This window comes from Elgaria multicarinata, chromosome 1, assembly GCF_023053635.1.
Source record: "Elgaria multicarinata webbii isolate HBS135686 ecotype San Diego chromosome 1, rElgMul1.1.pri, whole genome shotgun sequence".
Classification (NCBI taxonomy): Eukaryota; Metazoa; Chordata; class Lepidosauria; order Squamata; family Anguidae; genus Elgaria; species Elgaria multicarinata.
In genome coordinates this window covers 154,955,830-154,974,894 of record NC_086171.1, presented here as the reverse complement: position 1 = coordinate 154,974,894, position 19,065 = coordinate 154,955,830, and the positions used below count along the sequence as shown (strand labels likewise).

Below are 19,065 nucleotides of genomic sequence, written 5' to 3'. Positions count from 1 at the left end.
CCTTAATATTTGCTTTTTTAATTACATTTATTACATTTAAAACTCTACCCACTAAATTATGCATATGCCTTCCTACCACAAACCCACATTGATCTGCTCCTATATATTCTGCCAAAAATTTATTTAGCCGTTTGGCCATAATAGATGTAAAAATTTTAGCATCCTGATTTATTAAAGAAATAGGTCTATAAGAATCGGGATTAGTCAAATCTTTATCTGGTTTTGGGATCAGAATTATCACTGAATGTTCCCATGATTCAGGTATCTTCTCTCCTGATAATATCCTATTATAAAGTTCCATTAATTTTGGAACTAAACAGTCTTTGAAGACCTTATAATATTCTGGACCCAAACCATCTGCTCCCGGTGATTTACCAACTTTTAACTTATCAATAACCTCTTCAACTTCTCTTTGAGTTATTACTGACTCCATTAACTCCTTATATTCTAATTTTATTCCCTTCTTTATAAACCTTCCAATATACTCCTCCACCTTTTCTTGTTGACTTTCTTTACCCTTATACAATTCCTGATAGAATTCCTGAAAATTTTTTATTTTAGCTTTCATTGCATGACAATAATTCCCTCGGCTATCTTTCAACGTTTCTATCCCATTCCTCCCTTTTTCTTTTTGTGTGAGCTTGGCAAGCAACCTCGAGTTCTTATCACTGTTTTCAAAATATTCCCTTTTCATATACATTAAATTCTTTTGAATCTCTTCTATATTTAAATTTTCTAATTGTTTCTTCTTAGCTTGTATTTCCACTAATTTATATTTATCTTTAACTCGCCAATATCTTTCCTCCAAGTTTTTAATTTCTATCTCTAACTTTTCCTGTTCTGCACGTTGTTGTCTTTTTAAACTACATGTTTCTCTAATACAGATTCCTCTTGCTACAGCCTTCATGGTGTCCCAAATGACTGACCCAGCTGTTCCTCCTTTTTCATTAATTTCCCATGACTCCGACAGTTCCTTCCGAATTTTATCTACTATTTTATTATATTTCAATATCTTTGTATTCAGCTTCCATCTATATGCCTCTTTATAATCTTTCTTAACTGTAAATTCTAGACTTAACAAGGCATGATCAGTTACTTTTATTACCCCCATTTCCATTTTACAGATCCTCGTTGCAAAATCTTTTGAAACAAATATATAATCTATCCTGGAGTATGTATGATGAACTGGGGAAAAGTATGAAAATCCAGGCCTATTCCCGTTAAGTAAACGCCACGAATCTAAATAATCATTTTCTTTTACTAATTTATTCAATATAGTCATATTGTTCCTCTTTTCAGCATTAGTGGGATTTGACCTGTCCCGTTTATTATCCATAACCATATTAAAATCCCCAGCTAATATAGCATACCCCTCCTTAAATTCTTCTATTTCTTTAAACAACTTTATAAAAAACTCTCTATGCCTCTCATTTGGGGCATAAACATTAATCAAAGTATAGACCTTTCCCTCAATTTTACCTTTTAACATAAGATATCTGCCCTTATCATCCTTTTTTACTTCTTCTAATATAAACCCACTTTTTTTTGAAATCAAAGTGGCCACTCCATTTTTTTTCGATGTCCCTAATGACTTTTCATAATAGGCTAACCACTTTAATTTTATCATATTCGAATTCTCGGAGCCTTGGTGTGTCTCTTGGACCATTATAATATCTGATCCCTCTTTATTAAGCATTTGTTCTATTCTCTTCCTTTTCACGACTGCCCCCAAACCTTTAACATTGAGTGTTGATACCTTTATCTTTTTATCCATAATCACCCTTTTGAAATCTCTTCCGATCCCTTGTGCTCAGCAGTTCAAACTTGCTTACATAAAAAAACAAACTCCATACATAAAACCCCCACCCTCCTACCCAAATCCCTCCTCTCCTACCTTCCCCCCCTCCCCACCCCCCCACTCTAATCCCCCCCCCCATATCCCCGTGAGTCTAGTACTCCAGCCATCTACTTTAAAGGGGGGGGGGAGGCAGTGCTGCGCCTGGCCGGCAGGTTTCTATATTAGCATTTCTATTTGCAATTATCTCCAAACATAATTAACAATTCTCTTACTCTCCAGATGTCCCAGCCTCATTCCCTCCCCCACCCACTCCAGCCCCATTTGCTTCCCCATCCAGACCCAGCCTCTTCAGCAATTCTTTACCTTGATCCAATGAGGTTACTCTGTGTTCCCTCCTCCCATATGTAAATCTTAAGAAAACCGGGTAACCCCATGCGTATGGAATTTTGTTCTGCATTAACATTCCAGTTATTGGTTTAATACTCCGTCTCCAATTTAATGTATGTTGAGAAAGATCATTATAAATTTGCACTGCTTTGCCTTTATATTGTAACTGGGTCAAAGATCTCAATTCTTTCATGATTTGCTCTTTTTTATAATAGTTACCAAATTTCACCAAAATATCTCTAGTCCCTTTGTAGTTTTGCCCCCCCACGCGGTGGACTCGGTCCAGATCCGATCCATCTATTGGTATGTCAGGCATCAGCTCTTTGAACCAGTTCAGAATGATTTCTCTAAGATCTTCTCCTTGTATCTGCTTCAGCTGCTTTATTCGAATTGAAGATCTACGAGATTGGTCTTCCAAGGCGATCAGACGTAATTCCCATTCCTTAAATTGAATATTTGTTGATTTTTCAAAAGCCTCTTGCTTCTTCTGGTCCAATTCCGCTTTTGCCTCTATCTCTTTGATCTTATCCGAGTTTTCTGCGGTCTTATCCGAAAGAACACGCATTTGTTGTCTAAATTCATTCATTTGCAGATCCATTTTTTTAAAAATGATGATATTATTCTCTACAATAACTGCCTTAATTTCTGCTAGGGAGGGAAAGTTGCTGTCCATTGCTTTTCCCCCTTCAGCCATATTCTTTTCTTTATTTGGTACTGTATCCAAAGAAACTGGGTCTATAACTTCGTCTTCCTGGTCTGTTCCAGGGGCTGTATCTTCCAGGTGGGAGAGGTGGGTTAAATTATGATTTGAAGGTTTCTTTTTTTGTATATTCAACTTTTCCCACTTCTTAATCTTTTTTTTAATGTTGGACATAGGACCCTTCTGAGTAGGGCATAAATCTTAGAGCCCCCACTTCCTTAGCAACTTTTACTGGCTTCTCTTCTATGTGCCAAACACACCACCTTCTTCCCGAGGGGGAGGAAATATATTCAGTTCACAACAGCATTCACTAGAGGGGATCAGATCCAATCATTCACAGTTTCTCAAAATCCCACATCTCCCTCACAGAATGCTGTTTCTTCCCCTTCACCCCCCCCTTCTCGGCACACCGCAAACAGCTTCCACTTTCCACTTTACAAAGATTACAGCAAACAACTTCAAAGCCAGTATTTCAATCTTTCCAACTTAAGATAAAGGATGAGAAGTGAGGATCGCTGTAAATCAGATCAACGTCTAACAAGCATAAGTTCTTTCTTTTCAAACTGCGACATCAATCATGTTACTTTACTTTCGGTTTTGCCTCTGCAGTTTATAAAGACATTCCGTCAAGCTCACCTCATCCCATCGGCTCTTCTCAACACTTTCCAGCTCCGATAGCTTTTATAATCATTTCCTGTCGTTTGCTCAAAGATTTATGCCCATTAAAAAATAGATAATTGCTTTTTCCGGCAACGCCGCTCAGAGTCTCAGAAGAGACCTGCCACCGCCATGGCTGCCAAGCTCCGCCCCCCACAGAGAACAGTCCAATAGTGCCCCAAAATAGTGTCCGCAACAATGTAGGAACAAAGCCAGACTATAAAACACATGGTCTTCGATGTCTATATACTAATGCCCAGAGCATGGGAAACAAACAGAACAAACTTGAACTCTTATTACATGAAGGCAAATACGACTTGATAGGTATAACTGAAACTTGGTGGGATGACTCCCATGACTGGAATATAGCAATTGAAGGATATAACTTGTTCAAAAAGAACAGAAGAAATAGAAAGGGAGGTGGAGTTGCACTATATGTTAAAGATACCTATCCCTGCACAGAAATACAGGCGGATCAGACTGGGAGCCCCATCGAGAGCATCTGGATTAAAATAAATGGGGCAAGAAATAAAAAGAACATGATAATCAGAGTCTACTACCGACCACCCAATCAAGGAGAAGACGAGAATGAAACTTTTGAGAAACAAATTGCCAGTGTTTCAAGGAAGTGTGATGTAGTAGTGATGGGGGACTTCAATTACCCTGATATCTGTTAGGAGACCAATACTGCCAAAAGCGGCCCTTCCAAGAAATTCTTGACATATGTGGGTGATAACTTTCTCCTACAGAAAGTGGAGGAAGGAACTAGAGGATCGGCAATCCTTGACTTGATATTGACCAATAGGGATGACTTAGTGGATAAAGTGGCAGTTACGGGAACTCTGGGGGAAAGTGACCACATCATACTTGAATTCTTGATTATGAAGGAGACAAAAGTTGAGTGTAGCCATACACGTACTCTGGATTTTAGGAAAGCTGATTTTAATATACTCAGAACTATGATAAATAAGGTCCCACGGCAAATGAGCCTAATGAGAAAAGGAGTGTGGGATGGGTGGGAGTATTTAAAAAAGGAAATTTTAAAGGCACAGTTACAAACAATTCCAACAAGCAGAAAAGATAGAAGACAACAGAGGAAACCAATGTGGCTCCACAAAAAGCTTAGAAATGACCTGAAAACAAAAAGGGATACATATAGGAAGTGGAAGGAAGGCCAGGCTACAAAAGAAGAGTACAGACAAGTGGCGCAGAAGTGCCGAAATGGCGTCAGGAAGGCTAAAGTTCAGAATGAGCTGAGATTAGCGAGGGATGCTAAAAGCAATAAAAAGGCTTTCTTCAGATGTGAGTAATAAAAGACAGAGGAAAGAAATGATGGTTCAACGGCTTAATGAGGATGGCAAATTGATAATAGATGACAAAGAAAAGGCTCAAGTGCTCAATTCCTACTTTGCCTCAGTCTTCTTCCAAAAGCGGGTCTATGACCCCGCTGAAAAAAGTGAAGCAGAAGTTGAGGGTGCAGGATTACAGTTTGAGATTGATAAACAAATGGTCAAAGAACACCTAATTTCCTTGAATGAGTTCAAATCTCCAGGGCCCGATGAACTGCATCCTAGAGTAATGAAGGAGCTAGCGGAAGAACTCTCAGAACCTTTGTCTATTATCTTTGCAAAATCATGGAAGACGGGTGAGGTGCCGGACGACTGGAGGAGGGCTAACGTTGTCCCTATCTTCAAAAAGGGCAAAAAGGAAGAACCTGGGAACTACAGACCAGTCGGTCTGACATCCATCCCTGGGAAAATTCTGGAGCAGATTATAAAGAAGTCAATGTGTAAACACCTTGAAATCAATACGGTGATCACTAGAAGCCAACATGGATTTGTCAAGAACAAGTCCTGTCAGACAAATTTGATCTCATTTTTTGATAAGGTAACCTCCCTTGTGGACTGTGGGAACGCTGTGGACGTCATATATCTTGACTTCAGCAAAGCTTTTGACAAAGTACCACATGACATTCTGATTAACAAACTAGCTAAAAGTGGGCTAGATGGAACAACTATTAGGTGGATTCACAGTTGGCTACAGAATCGGACTCAAAGAGTACTTATCAATGGAACCTTCTCAAACTGGGGAGAGGCAACGAGTGGGGTACCGCAGGGCTCAGTCCTGGGCCCAGTGCTCTTCAACATTTTTATTAATGATTTGGACGAGGAGGTGCAGGGAACGCTGATCAAATTTGCAGATGACACAAAATTGGGTGGGATAGCTAAGACCCTGGAAGACAGAAACAAACTTCAAAGTGATCTTGATAGGCTGGAGTGCTGGGCTGAAAACAACAGAATGAAATTTAATAGGGATAAATGCCAAGTTCTACATTTAGGAAATAGAAACCAAAGGCACAGTTACAAGATGGGAGATACTTGGCTCAGCAATACTACAAACGAGAAGGATCTTGGAATTGTTGTAGATTACAAGCTGAATATGAGCCAACAGTGTAATATGGCTGAAAGAAAGGCAAATGCTATTTTGGGCTGCATTAATAGAAGTATAGCTTCCAAATCACGGGAGGTACTGGTTCCTCTCTATTCGGCCCTGGTTAGGCCTCATCTAGAGTATTGCGTCCAGTTCTGGGCTCCACAATTCAAGAAGGACACAGACAAGCTGGAGCGTGTTCAGAGGAGGGCGACCAGGATGATCAGGGGTCTGGAAACAAAGCCCTATGAAGAGAGAGTGAAAGAACTGGGCATGTTTAGCCTGGAGAAGAGAAGATTGAGGGGAGACATGATAGCACTCTTCAAATACTTAAAAGGTTGTCACACAGAGGAGGGCCAGGATCTCTTCTCGATCCTCCCAGAGTACAGGACAAGGAATAATGGACATCAGAAAAAAACTTCCTGACTGTTAGAGCAGTGCAACAATGGAATCAGTTACCTAGGGAGGTTGTGGGCTCTCCCACACTAGAGGCCTTCAAGAGGCAGCTGGACAAGCATCTGTTGGGGATGCTTTAGGATGGATTCCTGCATTGAGCAGGGGGTTGGACTCGATGGCCTTGTAGGCCCCTTCCAACTCTGCTATTCTATGATTCTATGATTCTATTCTATGATTCTATGATCTTGGGTATTTAGAGGGGGGAATGCTGGAAAGTTGTAATGCATCAAAGCCCACCATTTAAATTCTTCTGGTAATGCCAAGGACGTGACATCTTATATATCCCTCCAAGCTAAAGGAGCATGCCAGCCTTCCTCACTGATGTGGCCTGCTCCCTAATGATGTCTCTGAGATGGACACATGCTGGTACGTAGGCAAAGGGAGAATGACATGGCAAGAGTCAGAGCTGACGTGAGTGGCTGGACATGCATCAGTAATAGACTGTTTGAAGATGTTTTATTCCAAAAAAAGCATTGTGGCAGTTGGAAAGTTAAGATACAGGAGGGATGGTAGCACAAAACAACCTGTGCATCCCCAAAATCAGAGGCATATGGATATCCTACTACAAAAGGAATCCTTGCTGAGAGCAAGAGTCATCACACCATGAATACATAATCCTCCACTGCATACTCACATTACTTTCAAGTCCCAGTCTCCACAGGTTACAAAAATCGACTTGACACTGGGATCCAAGAGGCCTTCCTTTGCCATCCACTCCTCGACCCTCTGAAAAAAACAGACAGAAGAGAGATGAGCTTTCTGAGACTTGGAAAAGAGACGCAACAGTTAAATGCTGATAAGCCTCACAATCACAAGGGAAGAAAATTGTGATCTTATCCGACATGGCTGCCCCCCTACTCCCCTCTCATTCTCTTCGCCTCCTCATCTCTATGAAAGTATGCTTGGACCTTTGAAGATTTCCAATAGGAGACATCAAGCAGCCAGAGAAGGAGTGATTTTATCAGGCATCACAACACTTTTGCTTACAGAATAGTCACCATACATTAATATTGCTCAGCCATCTCCTGTGTGCCCTGACCTCCCTTCTATCCCCCTAAAAGATAGCACGGTAAACTAGCAGATGCAATAGGTCCTACTTCAATATACCCTCCCCTTCTTTATATTCCATTCACATTTTTCATTAGTTTTAGATGCTGTACAATCCTTGCAATGTTTATTTAAAGCCAATTCCCATTTTGTTCCTGTGAAACCAAGAACAGTTCTCAGGTACCAGAGATCTGTGTTCAAATCTCTCTTCAGCAACAGACATACTAAGGGTTTACCTGCTATGCCACACTAGCATACAGACTGCTTGTTTTCACTTCATGTAGATTAGCTGGCAAGACAATGCACACAAACCAAAGCAACAAACTTAACATCAAACAGAATAACACATTTTATTCCCTGATCAAATTCTGCCTTGGATAGACAGTATCGTATTCTGTAACTTGAAAGAAGTACCATTATTCATTCATATACACGAATAGCTTGTGAAATGTATTTCCACACACTCCTGCCACAAAGAGATTGCCAATGCAGAACATACTTCAGGGTAACATGTCAATGAAACTCCAAGCAATATAGTCAGGTATGCCTCAACTCCACTCCCAGAATGAATTATTATTGTGGCCTAGATCCAAGAAACTTCATACTGTATCAAGTTTTGCACACTCAAAAGGAACTTTTAGGCTTTTGTTTCTCAACCATTACCTCTCTATGCCACCTGACAAACCTCTTTTGAAACCAAGAGAAATATCAAAAGCCATTTGTGACACAGCATGAGAGGTCTGCTCAAAGGAAGGTAGTCAGGAAATGCTCATTGACCCTGACCCCTTTATACTGTGCCACATGTGTACAAAGTTACTCGGTGCATAATACTATTATTTGTTATTAATTAACTTATTTACAGGTATTTATAAACCACTTACATCTACAGATTTCAAGGCAATGTACACAAAGTATAAAAACACAAATATATAAAACCAATACATAGAAACAATAAAATATATCTACATATCCTTATGAATAAAATACACAGTAGGCTAAACTATCAGGAAGGCTTATGTCTTCATCATCCAAGTAAAAATAAGAATGATTGATGTATGTCTAATCTCAGGGAAATGACCATTCCACAAAGTGGAATGTGCTTAGCAGGTCTCTGATGGTTCCAAACTTTCATTCACCAGGATAAATATTAATAAACCCTGGACCACTCTGAGGAGCTCACTGGAGTTACTTGAAGATGCAATGGAAGCAGCGAAATAAACCTTTTTCACCACTCTCACTGCCACACAGACACAATTTTGTGATATAACACATGCTTGGCCAACTCCACCATCTTGCACTATTTTGTGTTCTAGCCATCATCCAGCTTGTTTCATTGTTCGTAGCTCCCTGGAATACCAGGGAGCTAAATGGGCACCCAAAAGCCCTTCACACCTGACCATCCAATAGTGAGACTGGGTACTTAACAGGGTTGACAGCTGTGTCTATTGGAAACTCCCCCAGAGCATGAGGGAATCCGTCAGATTCTATTTGTTTCTGGAAGTTGACCATTCAAATTGGTTTCCCACTCAGGCAGACAGAAACTGCGTTATGAGTCCAAACTGTACCATGAAATGGTCTGGCTATGACAACAGAGTTGTTTGTATGCCTCTTGTTTTCAGACTATCTCTGTTACAATTTGGGAATAAGTTGTGGGTATGTCTTGCTCTGTGAGTCAGCTGGGTGACAACTTGAGATAGCCCCATGATTGATATGGAGACCATGAAATATTTACCCAATCCACTAGAAGTAGCCTTGGGATTCCTCCAAAATCAGCCCAGGAAGGCTTCTGGGCAGGAGGATGGGTGGTACACCAGCAACATCCCCGATCTGTCTCTTTGGCCAATACCAAATGCAGGCCCTCCAAGCCAGCCAGATCATGGCGACATCATCCCACAAACTCTACAGCCTATGCTGACATAACACTAAGTACCCAGGTGGACAAAATTGGATCAGATCAACACCACCCAATTCACCCACCCAAGCCTCAGTAATATATGCCAGGTCAGCTTCCTCTTCCACGAAAAAAATGTTACGTTAATTACCATATTAGGAATGGGGAAACCATGCTAGACTATGAAGAGATGGCAAAAGGGGTGGGCCCAAAATTCCAGCATATTTTAGTTTAAAGCTCTTGCTGCCAGTAGCTAAAGAAAAGCAATTTAACCTTTAAGAATGCCGGGGAGGGGTGCAAAAGATGAGAAACCAACAAGCAATCAGAATTCAGAGGGAAAGGAGACATGGCCTGGGGAATCCCAGAGAGCTGGACTGGGACTCCAGGAGAGCCATATTTCACCCATGAGCCTAATGTTCAACAATCATGGTGCAGTAGACAATACTGAACTAGATGGATCGATGCTTTGACATGGTATAACCAGCTTCCTATGGTTCCCAACAGTGGGCATCAACCATTTGCTGGATGTTTTAAGGATGTTTTAATCATGTATGCTATGTTTTTAATCAGTTTTTAATGTGTTTTATATTCACTGTTGTTCCCCGCCTCGATCCAAGTAGAGAGGCGGGTAAGAATTTATTATTATTATTATTATTATTATTATTATTATTATTATACAAGTCCCCTCTTAACTCAGTCACCTCACCCTTCTAGATGGAAGGTTAAGATACATTAATTTTGTATTTGGCACCATATGCAAATTACTCTGTCTGGCTTATATTGAATTATGCTAGAATACGAAAGTGAACTAAAAGAACAGGAGGCATGGGTGTTTAGGACCCCGTTCTTGACCCTGACAACAAGAAGGGGAGCCCATGGATTTTGAATGAACTATTAAGGTAAGCTCTACTAGTCACAAACAGGTGCTTTTTCCAACAGAGAATGGAAGTTGACGCAGCTCCCGATACAGCAGGGAATATCATTCAGGGATACACAGCTGTCCCCTTCCCCCTCACCAAGAGATTCCACATTATCCCTAAAGCAGGAGAGTGCAACTTTAACCTTTAATCAGATTTCCTTACACAAGCTACGGTTGCAATTATGTTGATTAAGAACTATTAGACACAAATCCTGATGGGAGCAACACATCGAACTGCAGTCAGAATAGGATCTACCTCCTGGAGGATTCCATCCATAGATGCCAAACAACAAAAGCTATTGATTGCAAAAGTACTTTCAGCTAATTAAGCTTTAAATGCTGTAGAAATTCAACATTAAGCAGATGGCACTATTAAGACTATCTCCTATATTCACTACAATCATAGATAAGATTTCAGAGGCACTATTCCTTCTACTGTGGTTTATTGCAGAGCATTTAAGCTGATACATACATTAATCTATCATCTTTCATGCAGTAGTCTTAATGCAACATTGCTGACCCCTGAAGACCATCTCTAGCAAGAGAGTTCCCCCACACACACAGCGCCTCTCATGACTTCTGGCAGGAGTCTGGACATGCTGTCAGTACCTTTGACATGAACAGCTGGAAATGACAGATCAATGGTTCAATATTCTCAACACCATGCCACTGATGTGACAGCAAATGTTATTCTAATGAAGCTGTAATCATAGTCAAATTACGTGGTTCGATAAACAGGAAGAGGCAGGGGGAAGGGAGAGGAGGTGTCAGAGGTCAGGAACTAAAGGTTATTCTGCTTACCTCAAGCACTTGCTGGAGAGTGGGTTGCCCATCCACCATGGCTTGAATTATTCCAGTCAGCTGAAACAAAGGAAACACAGAAAACAAAAAATCAGTGAAATCTTTAAAAGACCATTGGAAAGAACAGGCCATCTTTTTCTGCTCTTCTCATTGATTTTCCAAAATACTCTTGTGCTCCACACAAACAATAACAAAGCACACACATTCACAGAAACCCAGATTATGGATCTCCAAAAACAAGAAACCTGTAGAGCTGAGGTCTCCAATGTGTACCTGTTGCTCCTAATTTTCATTTTGTTTCTTAAGATTTTTTTTAAAATTAAGGTAACTGGGAGACTGGCTTGCTGCAAAATGAAATGCTGTTTTCCAACCCCATCTTCATTTGGGTTCAAAAGAGGTGATTCATGTTTTGGAACGCAGACCCAAACTCTGCCCTGTACTTAAGCTCTTGGGCAAATTACTTTTCTTTTAGTCATGCCAGTTTGCTTCTGGGAAATGAGTGTTCTGTGACCAACCAAGCTGACCACGGCAGTCATTTTATGTATGGCAAGGCACTCCCATAGCAGCCATTTTGTGAGAGCATCCATGACACATTCAACATTCCATATGAGCCCACCACCCTAAAATGGTTGGAAGGCCCAGCTACAGAGCTTCACACATATAGAAGTGGTCTTCTCTGCTGTGGCACCCCAGCTTTGGAATGAGCTCCCTAGAGAGGTTCACCTGGCACCTACACGTTATACTCTTTTCAACGCCAGATGAAGACCTTGTTATTTTCCCAGTATTTTAACATTTTATCGTCTTAGTCTTTTAACATTCCTGTTTTAAATCTGCATTTGAAATCTTTGTATTGTTGCTTGGTTTTATTCTGGTTTTACTTTTGTAGTGGCCCTGTTCAGAAAACACATTAAACCATAGTTTAAGGTGTTTTCTGAACAGGGCCACTGTGTTTTTACATTGTGGTTTAAGTTTTATATTTCAAATTATACTTATGGTTTTGATTTTTGTGAACCACCCAGAGAGCTTCGGCTATTGGGCAGTACAGAAATGCAATAAATAAATAAATATTTAAAAGGATCTCCTGGAGATCCTAAGCACATAGGCCCTGCTATCATACTTGGGATATAATTGGCCACTATATTAGGTCACAACAGAAATTCCTTCCAGGTCAGACTGATGTGCAGTCTCTGAGGTTTGAGGCTTCTTTTATAGACTGGATTTGGCTCACCTGCTTGAGGCATCTAAACTTGTACTAATAAAATTATTCCTTGTCCACCTTCCCACACCTCCTCTCTTCTTGTTAATACAGAATAACCCAGTTAACATGAGCCAACCTGTCCATGGTCTTGAACAGGGAGTATCCTTCTCTTTTCAGGTTGGACTAGATGACATCAGTAATCCCTTCTAAATCTACACTTCTAGGATTGTATAAACCTGCTTGTAATCTGTGATCAATTTCCTCTTCTTGCCAATGGAAGTGCAGCTGGTGGAGAGAAGAGGGACTTTTTGTCTCAAAAAATGTGATTTTGAGCAAACCGGTCTTGCTTACTTACACTTTAGTTGATAAGACCATAAGAAGGGTCCATCTAGTCCAGTACTCTGTTCACAAAGGGGGCAACCAGCTGTCAACCAACAAAGCAGGACATGGTGCAACAGCACCCTCCCACCCATGCTCCCCAGCAACTGGTGCACACAGGCTTACTGCCTCAGATACTGGAGGTATCCTCATCAAATAATGGGAAATGGAAGAAGGCAAGCAACAACCATGCTCTCCATCACAAAAGAGCTATTATGGTATGGAAATATAAAGGCCTTAGGACTGACATGCTACATGAATACCAACTCCATGGTATCAAATACTTACCTTAGGAAAGCAAGTTCTACACCTCAAGCCCTGCAGTTGATGCTCTAGTCTAATGGAATAAGTAAAATGCCTCCAGTTTTAGCGTGCAACTTCAGTGTCATTCCCACTGCACCCCTCATTTACATTTTACAGCTCAAGGTGACTTCAGGCACTCCCATACACTGGTGATTAACACAAGAAAAAAAGGGCCATAAACAGATAAATAAAATAAACCTCTCTGGAAAAGTGTGGTGCTCAGGGCATCAGCACTGCAGCTTGCCAGGGAATGGAGGAACAAGTATCAAAGCGTTATCAGAACAGAGCATAAAGCTAGGTTTACAATTTTATAGACATTTGCAAATTCAATTTGAGAAGAAGCATTTTGCACTTTAAAAGTGATTGCATTTTGTATTATAAATCCCACAGAGACAAAGGAGATCACTGTCAGTACTCCACTAATTCTTATATGGAATATTATTTCAAGGAGACCACCCATGTATCTACTATTAGGCCTGAAGCAAAATGTTTCATAGTAACACAGAAACATAACTCTATAATGACACCCAGGAGTGTAGAGAGAGGAAGAAAAAACACATAATCATATTGCTTGTTAAAGACACTTAGCAGATAACAAAGATACAGAAGCTAGTTTATCCCAATCCTATACTCTGAAGTAGAAAACCCTAATCCTCAAGCACCTTAGAGAGATGCCTACTCATAAAACCTTCACAGAAAGAATCGTCACAACTTTTCCTTGCCAATTTGCGACACTTTCTAATAAGATTCCATAACTAAGAAACGCCTTTCTGTACCCAAATCTATTCAACTAACATCCTTATTATGAAAGTGAGACTCCAGCCTACGCCCCACAAAAGGTAGTACCCAGATAGTAACTGAGTCTCTGATCTAAGAATTAAGCATAGGCCTGCCTGGCACTTGGACTTCTTTTTGCTGTACAACTCTTCTGTTTCACTGTTATCATATGTAAGTCCCTATACTCATTCTCTCTTTTCTGTTTAATATAGCTAGATGCAAAGGGCTAGTTCGGACATCACAATGAGCCAGGGTTCTAGAGAATGCTGGCTTATTGGGATCAAGCAATTCTGCACACTGCCCAATTGCTCTGGTTTGGTTTTTCTTGCAAGTGGGAGCAGCTAAACAAACCGGACCCTTTTTCTGTGGTTTATCATGATGACCAAACCCAGAATTCTGTCTTGTCTCTCCCCAAACACGCCAGCTAACAAGAAACCATGGCTTATGACGCTGGCTTGTTTGGAAGAGGTACACCAGAACCCTTGCTTTGGATGTTACAAAAAACAAACCACAGAGGAGCCAAGTGGGAACAATAGTGTACCATACACCACCACACTTGCTCAATCCTGATAAGCCAGGATTCTCCAGAATCCTGGCTTATCATGATGTTCAAATCAGCATTGTGAGGTATTGTGGTACATGTGAAGTGGTGAGCCTTTTGCTCCTCTAACTGTAAAGAGAGAACGATCCTTGGTCTCAGCTTTCTTAGACATCACAAAGGGAAGCATAAGAATTTCCTGTAATTTGGGAAGGCATTGTTGGGATTCCCTAAGAAGTTAAGGTCCAACTGATAGACGCCCAAGAGATCTCAAAAGCTTTTCCTTCAGACCAGATTTCCCTAAACACCACCCCAAAGAGGAACAAATGCTGTACACTAGTCTTCCTCCACCTCCACCTCTTCCTGCTTCTTTTGGCTTCTAGGATGATTCAGATGTTTCAGGAATTGCTTGCTGATATCCCCTCTGGTTTGAAACATAAAAAAGAAACTGAACATGTATTATGTATAACTTGGTTTGCTCATAAAACTATTACTTCTGATATATTAAATTTAAAAGTATAGTTTATTCAGATAATAATTACATATTTCCTGAGTTGACTTTTAAATGTTTTTAATTTTAATCACAATTTTATGAGCAAATCATGTTATACATAATACATTTTAAGTTCCTAAAGTAATAAAGTGGCTTTATATCTGTAAAGAGAGCTAAAAAAAGTATTGCATATGTTTTCATTTTCCCCAAAATGTCAGTTTTTTCCAGAAAAAAAAGTTTTTTCCCATAGCCTCAAAATTTCCAAAAAATTTACATCTCTAAGCATGAGACAGAAATGAAATTCTCTACTGAAATGCCAGTGCACATCACTAAATCCCCCACCATACCTGAAACTCTCTCCAGTACCTATGTGATGTCGTCTCTCTTCCATCAACTCAGCTCAAATCCTACCTTTTCTGTGAAGCCTCTGACATAACCTTTTAGTCCTGATCCCCAACTGAAAGTAACCCTAAGTACAGGAAACTGCATTTGTTATCCCTCATCTATTTTCGCAGAGCGGTAAAGCAGCAGTTTCTGCAGCTGAAACTCTCCCCACGGCCTGAGTTCGATCCCAGCGGAAGCTGGTTTCAGGCAGCCGGCTCGGGTCGACTCAGCCTTCCATCCTTCCGAGGTCGGTAAAATGAGTACCCAGCTAGCTGGGGGAAAGGTAATAATGGCCGGGGAAGGCAACGGCAAACCACCCCGCTATAAGGCCTGCCAAAAAAACGTCAGCAAAAGCTGGCGTCCCTCCAAGAGCCAGTAATGACTCAGTGCTTGCACGAGAGGTCCTTTCCTTCCTTCCTTCTCTGATGTCTCCCCATACAACCACCACCCCATCTTCAAACATCCTAAATTTAACAGTGTAATCTCCTCAGGGATGAGACCTGCCATTTCCTTAAGTTACTCTGCAAAAGATGTCGGCGTGTCCCATATGGTTTCCTTCTGGACTGCAGTCATTTTTCCGCTTTTTTTTTTTTTTTTTGGAATTATCTCTGAAGTTTACTAACATTCATGATCTTTTGAATTAAATCCCAGCCCTTTGGGAACTGTTGGATGGAAAACAAAAATAGACCCTGAGAGCACTTGTAGTAGCAAAAAGACACCTTGCAACACTGGAAAGACAAATCTCTACCAGTAATTATACAATGGACAGAGAACATTAATGCTATTTTCCAAATTCTATCTTGCAGGACAGCAACTCCCATACATAATGGACATCTTACTAGGTATAGTACTATTGTAAGCTGTTACCTGTTATCCCAAACATGAAATACTTGTTAACCCCTCTTCCCCTCCTACCCTGTTTATATTAGTTATCTAAAAACTGTTAACTATCGTTTTTTTAAAAAGTTACTTTAAAAAAGAGTCAATGATGGCATTATACATATAAATAATAGTAGACAAAACATAGCGTAGCACCAGCAAGCTTGTTTCCAGACTTGCATTTCTGCAGCTGGCTGGTACTGTAACTGGGGTGTGTAAGAAAAAATATTAAACTCCAATTAAACTCTAATTATGTCTAATGAATACCAAATACCTGACCAGCTGAATAAGCTGCTTATAATGGGAAGATTATTTTCTCATATAACTTCCCTAGAATGGTAATACACACCTTTTAGGGGGAAATTTTTAATTTTCAGAATGCAGGGTTCCTCTAGGTGGACTCCTGAAGTTCATCAAGTCATTATTAGGTGGAATTTTAAGGAGAGAGAAGGACAAAGACTGCATTTTGCATTCTTGAAACCATTTTTATATTAATCCATAGTTTAATTAGGTAATAGCAGCTGCCTACAGGCCTCAGATACTCTAAAAGGAAAAAATAGATGTGCAAGTTAACTGTTCTGTGCTTCCTTGGTTTCTTTTCTGTGTCATGAATTTCTTATGCTAGAGATCAGATGTGGTGCCCATCAGAACCAGTGTGCCTATGGACAACTTTCTTGGCACCCACCAAGGTACCCTAACCCTCCCTAAAAATAGTAATTAATGAAAAGATTTTCTTATTGGCAGCTGAGATTGCCTCAAAGCAAAATAAGGGCCTCCACTGACTGGTGTGTGTGTGTGTGTGAGAGAGAGAGAGAGAGATGGGGGAAAGAGGGAGAGTCTGTAGAGGTGGTGATCCAGAGTGAGAGATGGCAGAGCAAGTTTCTATTGCTGCTGCAAACTGTTTCAAAGGAATTGTTTACTGTGTTGGATCTTAGACTACACGTCTTCCTTGTACTCAGTCCTTTGGGCAGGTTACTTCCCTGTTGTGACTACCCACGCCCCCCAAGGCAGCCATTTTGTGGCGGTACCCAGACAGTTTCTCAAATTACCAACTGTGCCCATGTGCCAAAAACGGTTACCTACACCTGCTATATCTAGTATAAATGGGAAAACTATACACCAAAAACATACCACAGTGAAAGAACAGGATGGCCTTTGTCAACTACTGAGGGCTGTAAACAGGGGACCAGCTTGAGTTGTGTGCTTCAGTTTCTCACATAACCATCTCAATATTACATCTCTCTGCAACTTTAGCAATCTCTCATACATGTTGACACACTTCTCTACACGAATCTTTAAATCTTAGGGGAAAGTAATGCTCGACACCCTTAAGAATTCTTCACATTCTTTCTACTAAAAAGTTTCCTCTCTCTGCCCTACAATTACCACCAGCAGGCCTCAACTGACCTGGTATGTATCACTGAGACCTGGGTGGGTGAACTGGGAGGGGTTGCTCTCACCCAGCTGGGCCCTCCTGGGCACTCGGTGCAGCACCAGCACAGACTCGAGGGCCGGGGAGGGGGGGTTGCCGTGGTCTATAGAAATACAATCTCCCTCTCTAGGCTTCCTGTTCAGTCGAGTGCTGATCTTGAGTGTTTGTACTGTGTGTTGGGTACTCGAGACAGATTAGGGATTCTGCTGGTGTACCGTCCACCCCGCTGCCCAACAGTCTCCCTGCCTGAGCTGACGGAGGTTGTCTCGGACCTAGTGTTGACGACCCCCAGGATGGTGGTTCTGGGGGATCTCAACTTGCATGCCGAGGCTGCTATATCTGGAACAGCTCAGGACTTCATGGCTGCCATGACAACCATGGGGCTGTCTCAACATGTTACTGGCCCAACGCATGTAAAAGGGGACATGCTTGATCTGGTTTACTCGACTGGACAGGAGGATGGTGATCTGGAAGTGGGGGAACTAACATCTACCCCCTTGTCATGGTCGGATCACTTCCTATTGAGGTTTAGACTCTTGGCGGCCTTTCCCCTCTGCAAGGGTGGGGGGCATATTAAAATGGTCCGCACCCGAAGGCTAATGGACTCCGATGGATTCCAGAGGGCTCTGGGGGATTTTCCTGCTGATATGGCCGGTGCTCCTGTCGAAGCCCAGGTCGCTCTGTGGAATGCAGAGATGACTCGGGCGGTTGACACGATCACGCCCAAGCGTCCTCTCCCTCTGAGCAGAGCCCGGTCAGATCCTTGGCATACACCTGAGCTGAGGGCAATGAAGCAAGAGGGGAAGACAGCTAGAACGCAGGTGGAGGAAAACTCGTGCTGGGTCTGATCGAACATGGGCTAGAGCTCACTCGAGCCTACTCTGTGGCGGTGAGGGTGGCAAAGAGACAGTTCTTTTCCACCAGCATTGCATCTTCTCAGTGTCGTCCGGCGGAGCTTTTCCGAGTGGTTCGCAGCCTGTTACACTCTGGGCCAGGGCGTGAGATAGTTGAACCCTCGGTAGCACGCTGTGATGAGTTTGCACGGCACTTTGAAGATAAAGTCGCTCAGATTCGTCATGAATTGGACACCACATTTAATGCAGCTCCACTAGTAGAGGCGTTCAGAGCGCCGTCCGGATCAGCTTTATTGGATGAGTTTCAGTTATTGAGGCCCGAGGATGTGGACAAGGTGCTTGGCCAAGTCCGGTCGACCACCTGTGTGCTTGACCCTTGCCCCTCGTGGCTCATTACATCAAATAAGGAGAGGATCGCCGGCTGGGTCCAGGAGGTTGTAAATGCCTCCTTGAGAGAGGGAGTGGTGCCAGCCTCTTTAAAAGAGGCGGTAATTAGACCACTCCTGAAGAAGCCTAATCTGGACCCGGAGGATGTTAACAACTACAGGCTGGTGGCTAATATCCCTTTCCTGGGCAAGGTGCTTGAGCGGGTGGTTGCAGGACAACTCCAGGCACTCTTGAATGAAACGGATTATCTAGATCCATTTCAATCGGGTTTCAGGCCTGGTTTTGGAAAGGAAACTGCCTTGGTCGCCCTATGGGATGACCTCTGTCGGGAGAGAGACAGGGGGAGTGCGACCCTG

The 19,065-nt window shown here is 41.7% G+C and overlaps 1 protein-coding gene across 1 annotated transcript in view; it reads right to left on the bottom strand.

Annotated features, from left to right (window-relative positions):
- Window positions 1–19,065, bottom strand: part of ERI3 (ERI1 exoribonuclease family member 3) — a 247,474-nt gene that overhangs the window by 188,654 nt on the left and 39,755 nt on the right. Inside the window, exons 4-5 of the mRNA XM_063136972.1 lie at window positions 11,087–11,146; window positions 7,063–7,154 (exon numbers count right to left, since the gene is read on the bottom strand). Coding sequence (XP_062993042.1) covers window positions 7,063–7,154; window positions 11,087–11,146 — 152 coding nt within the window. The remainder of the gene's footprint in view (window positions 1–7,062; window positions 7,155–11,086; window positions 11,147–19,065) is intronic.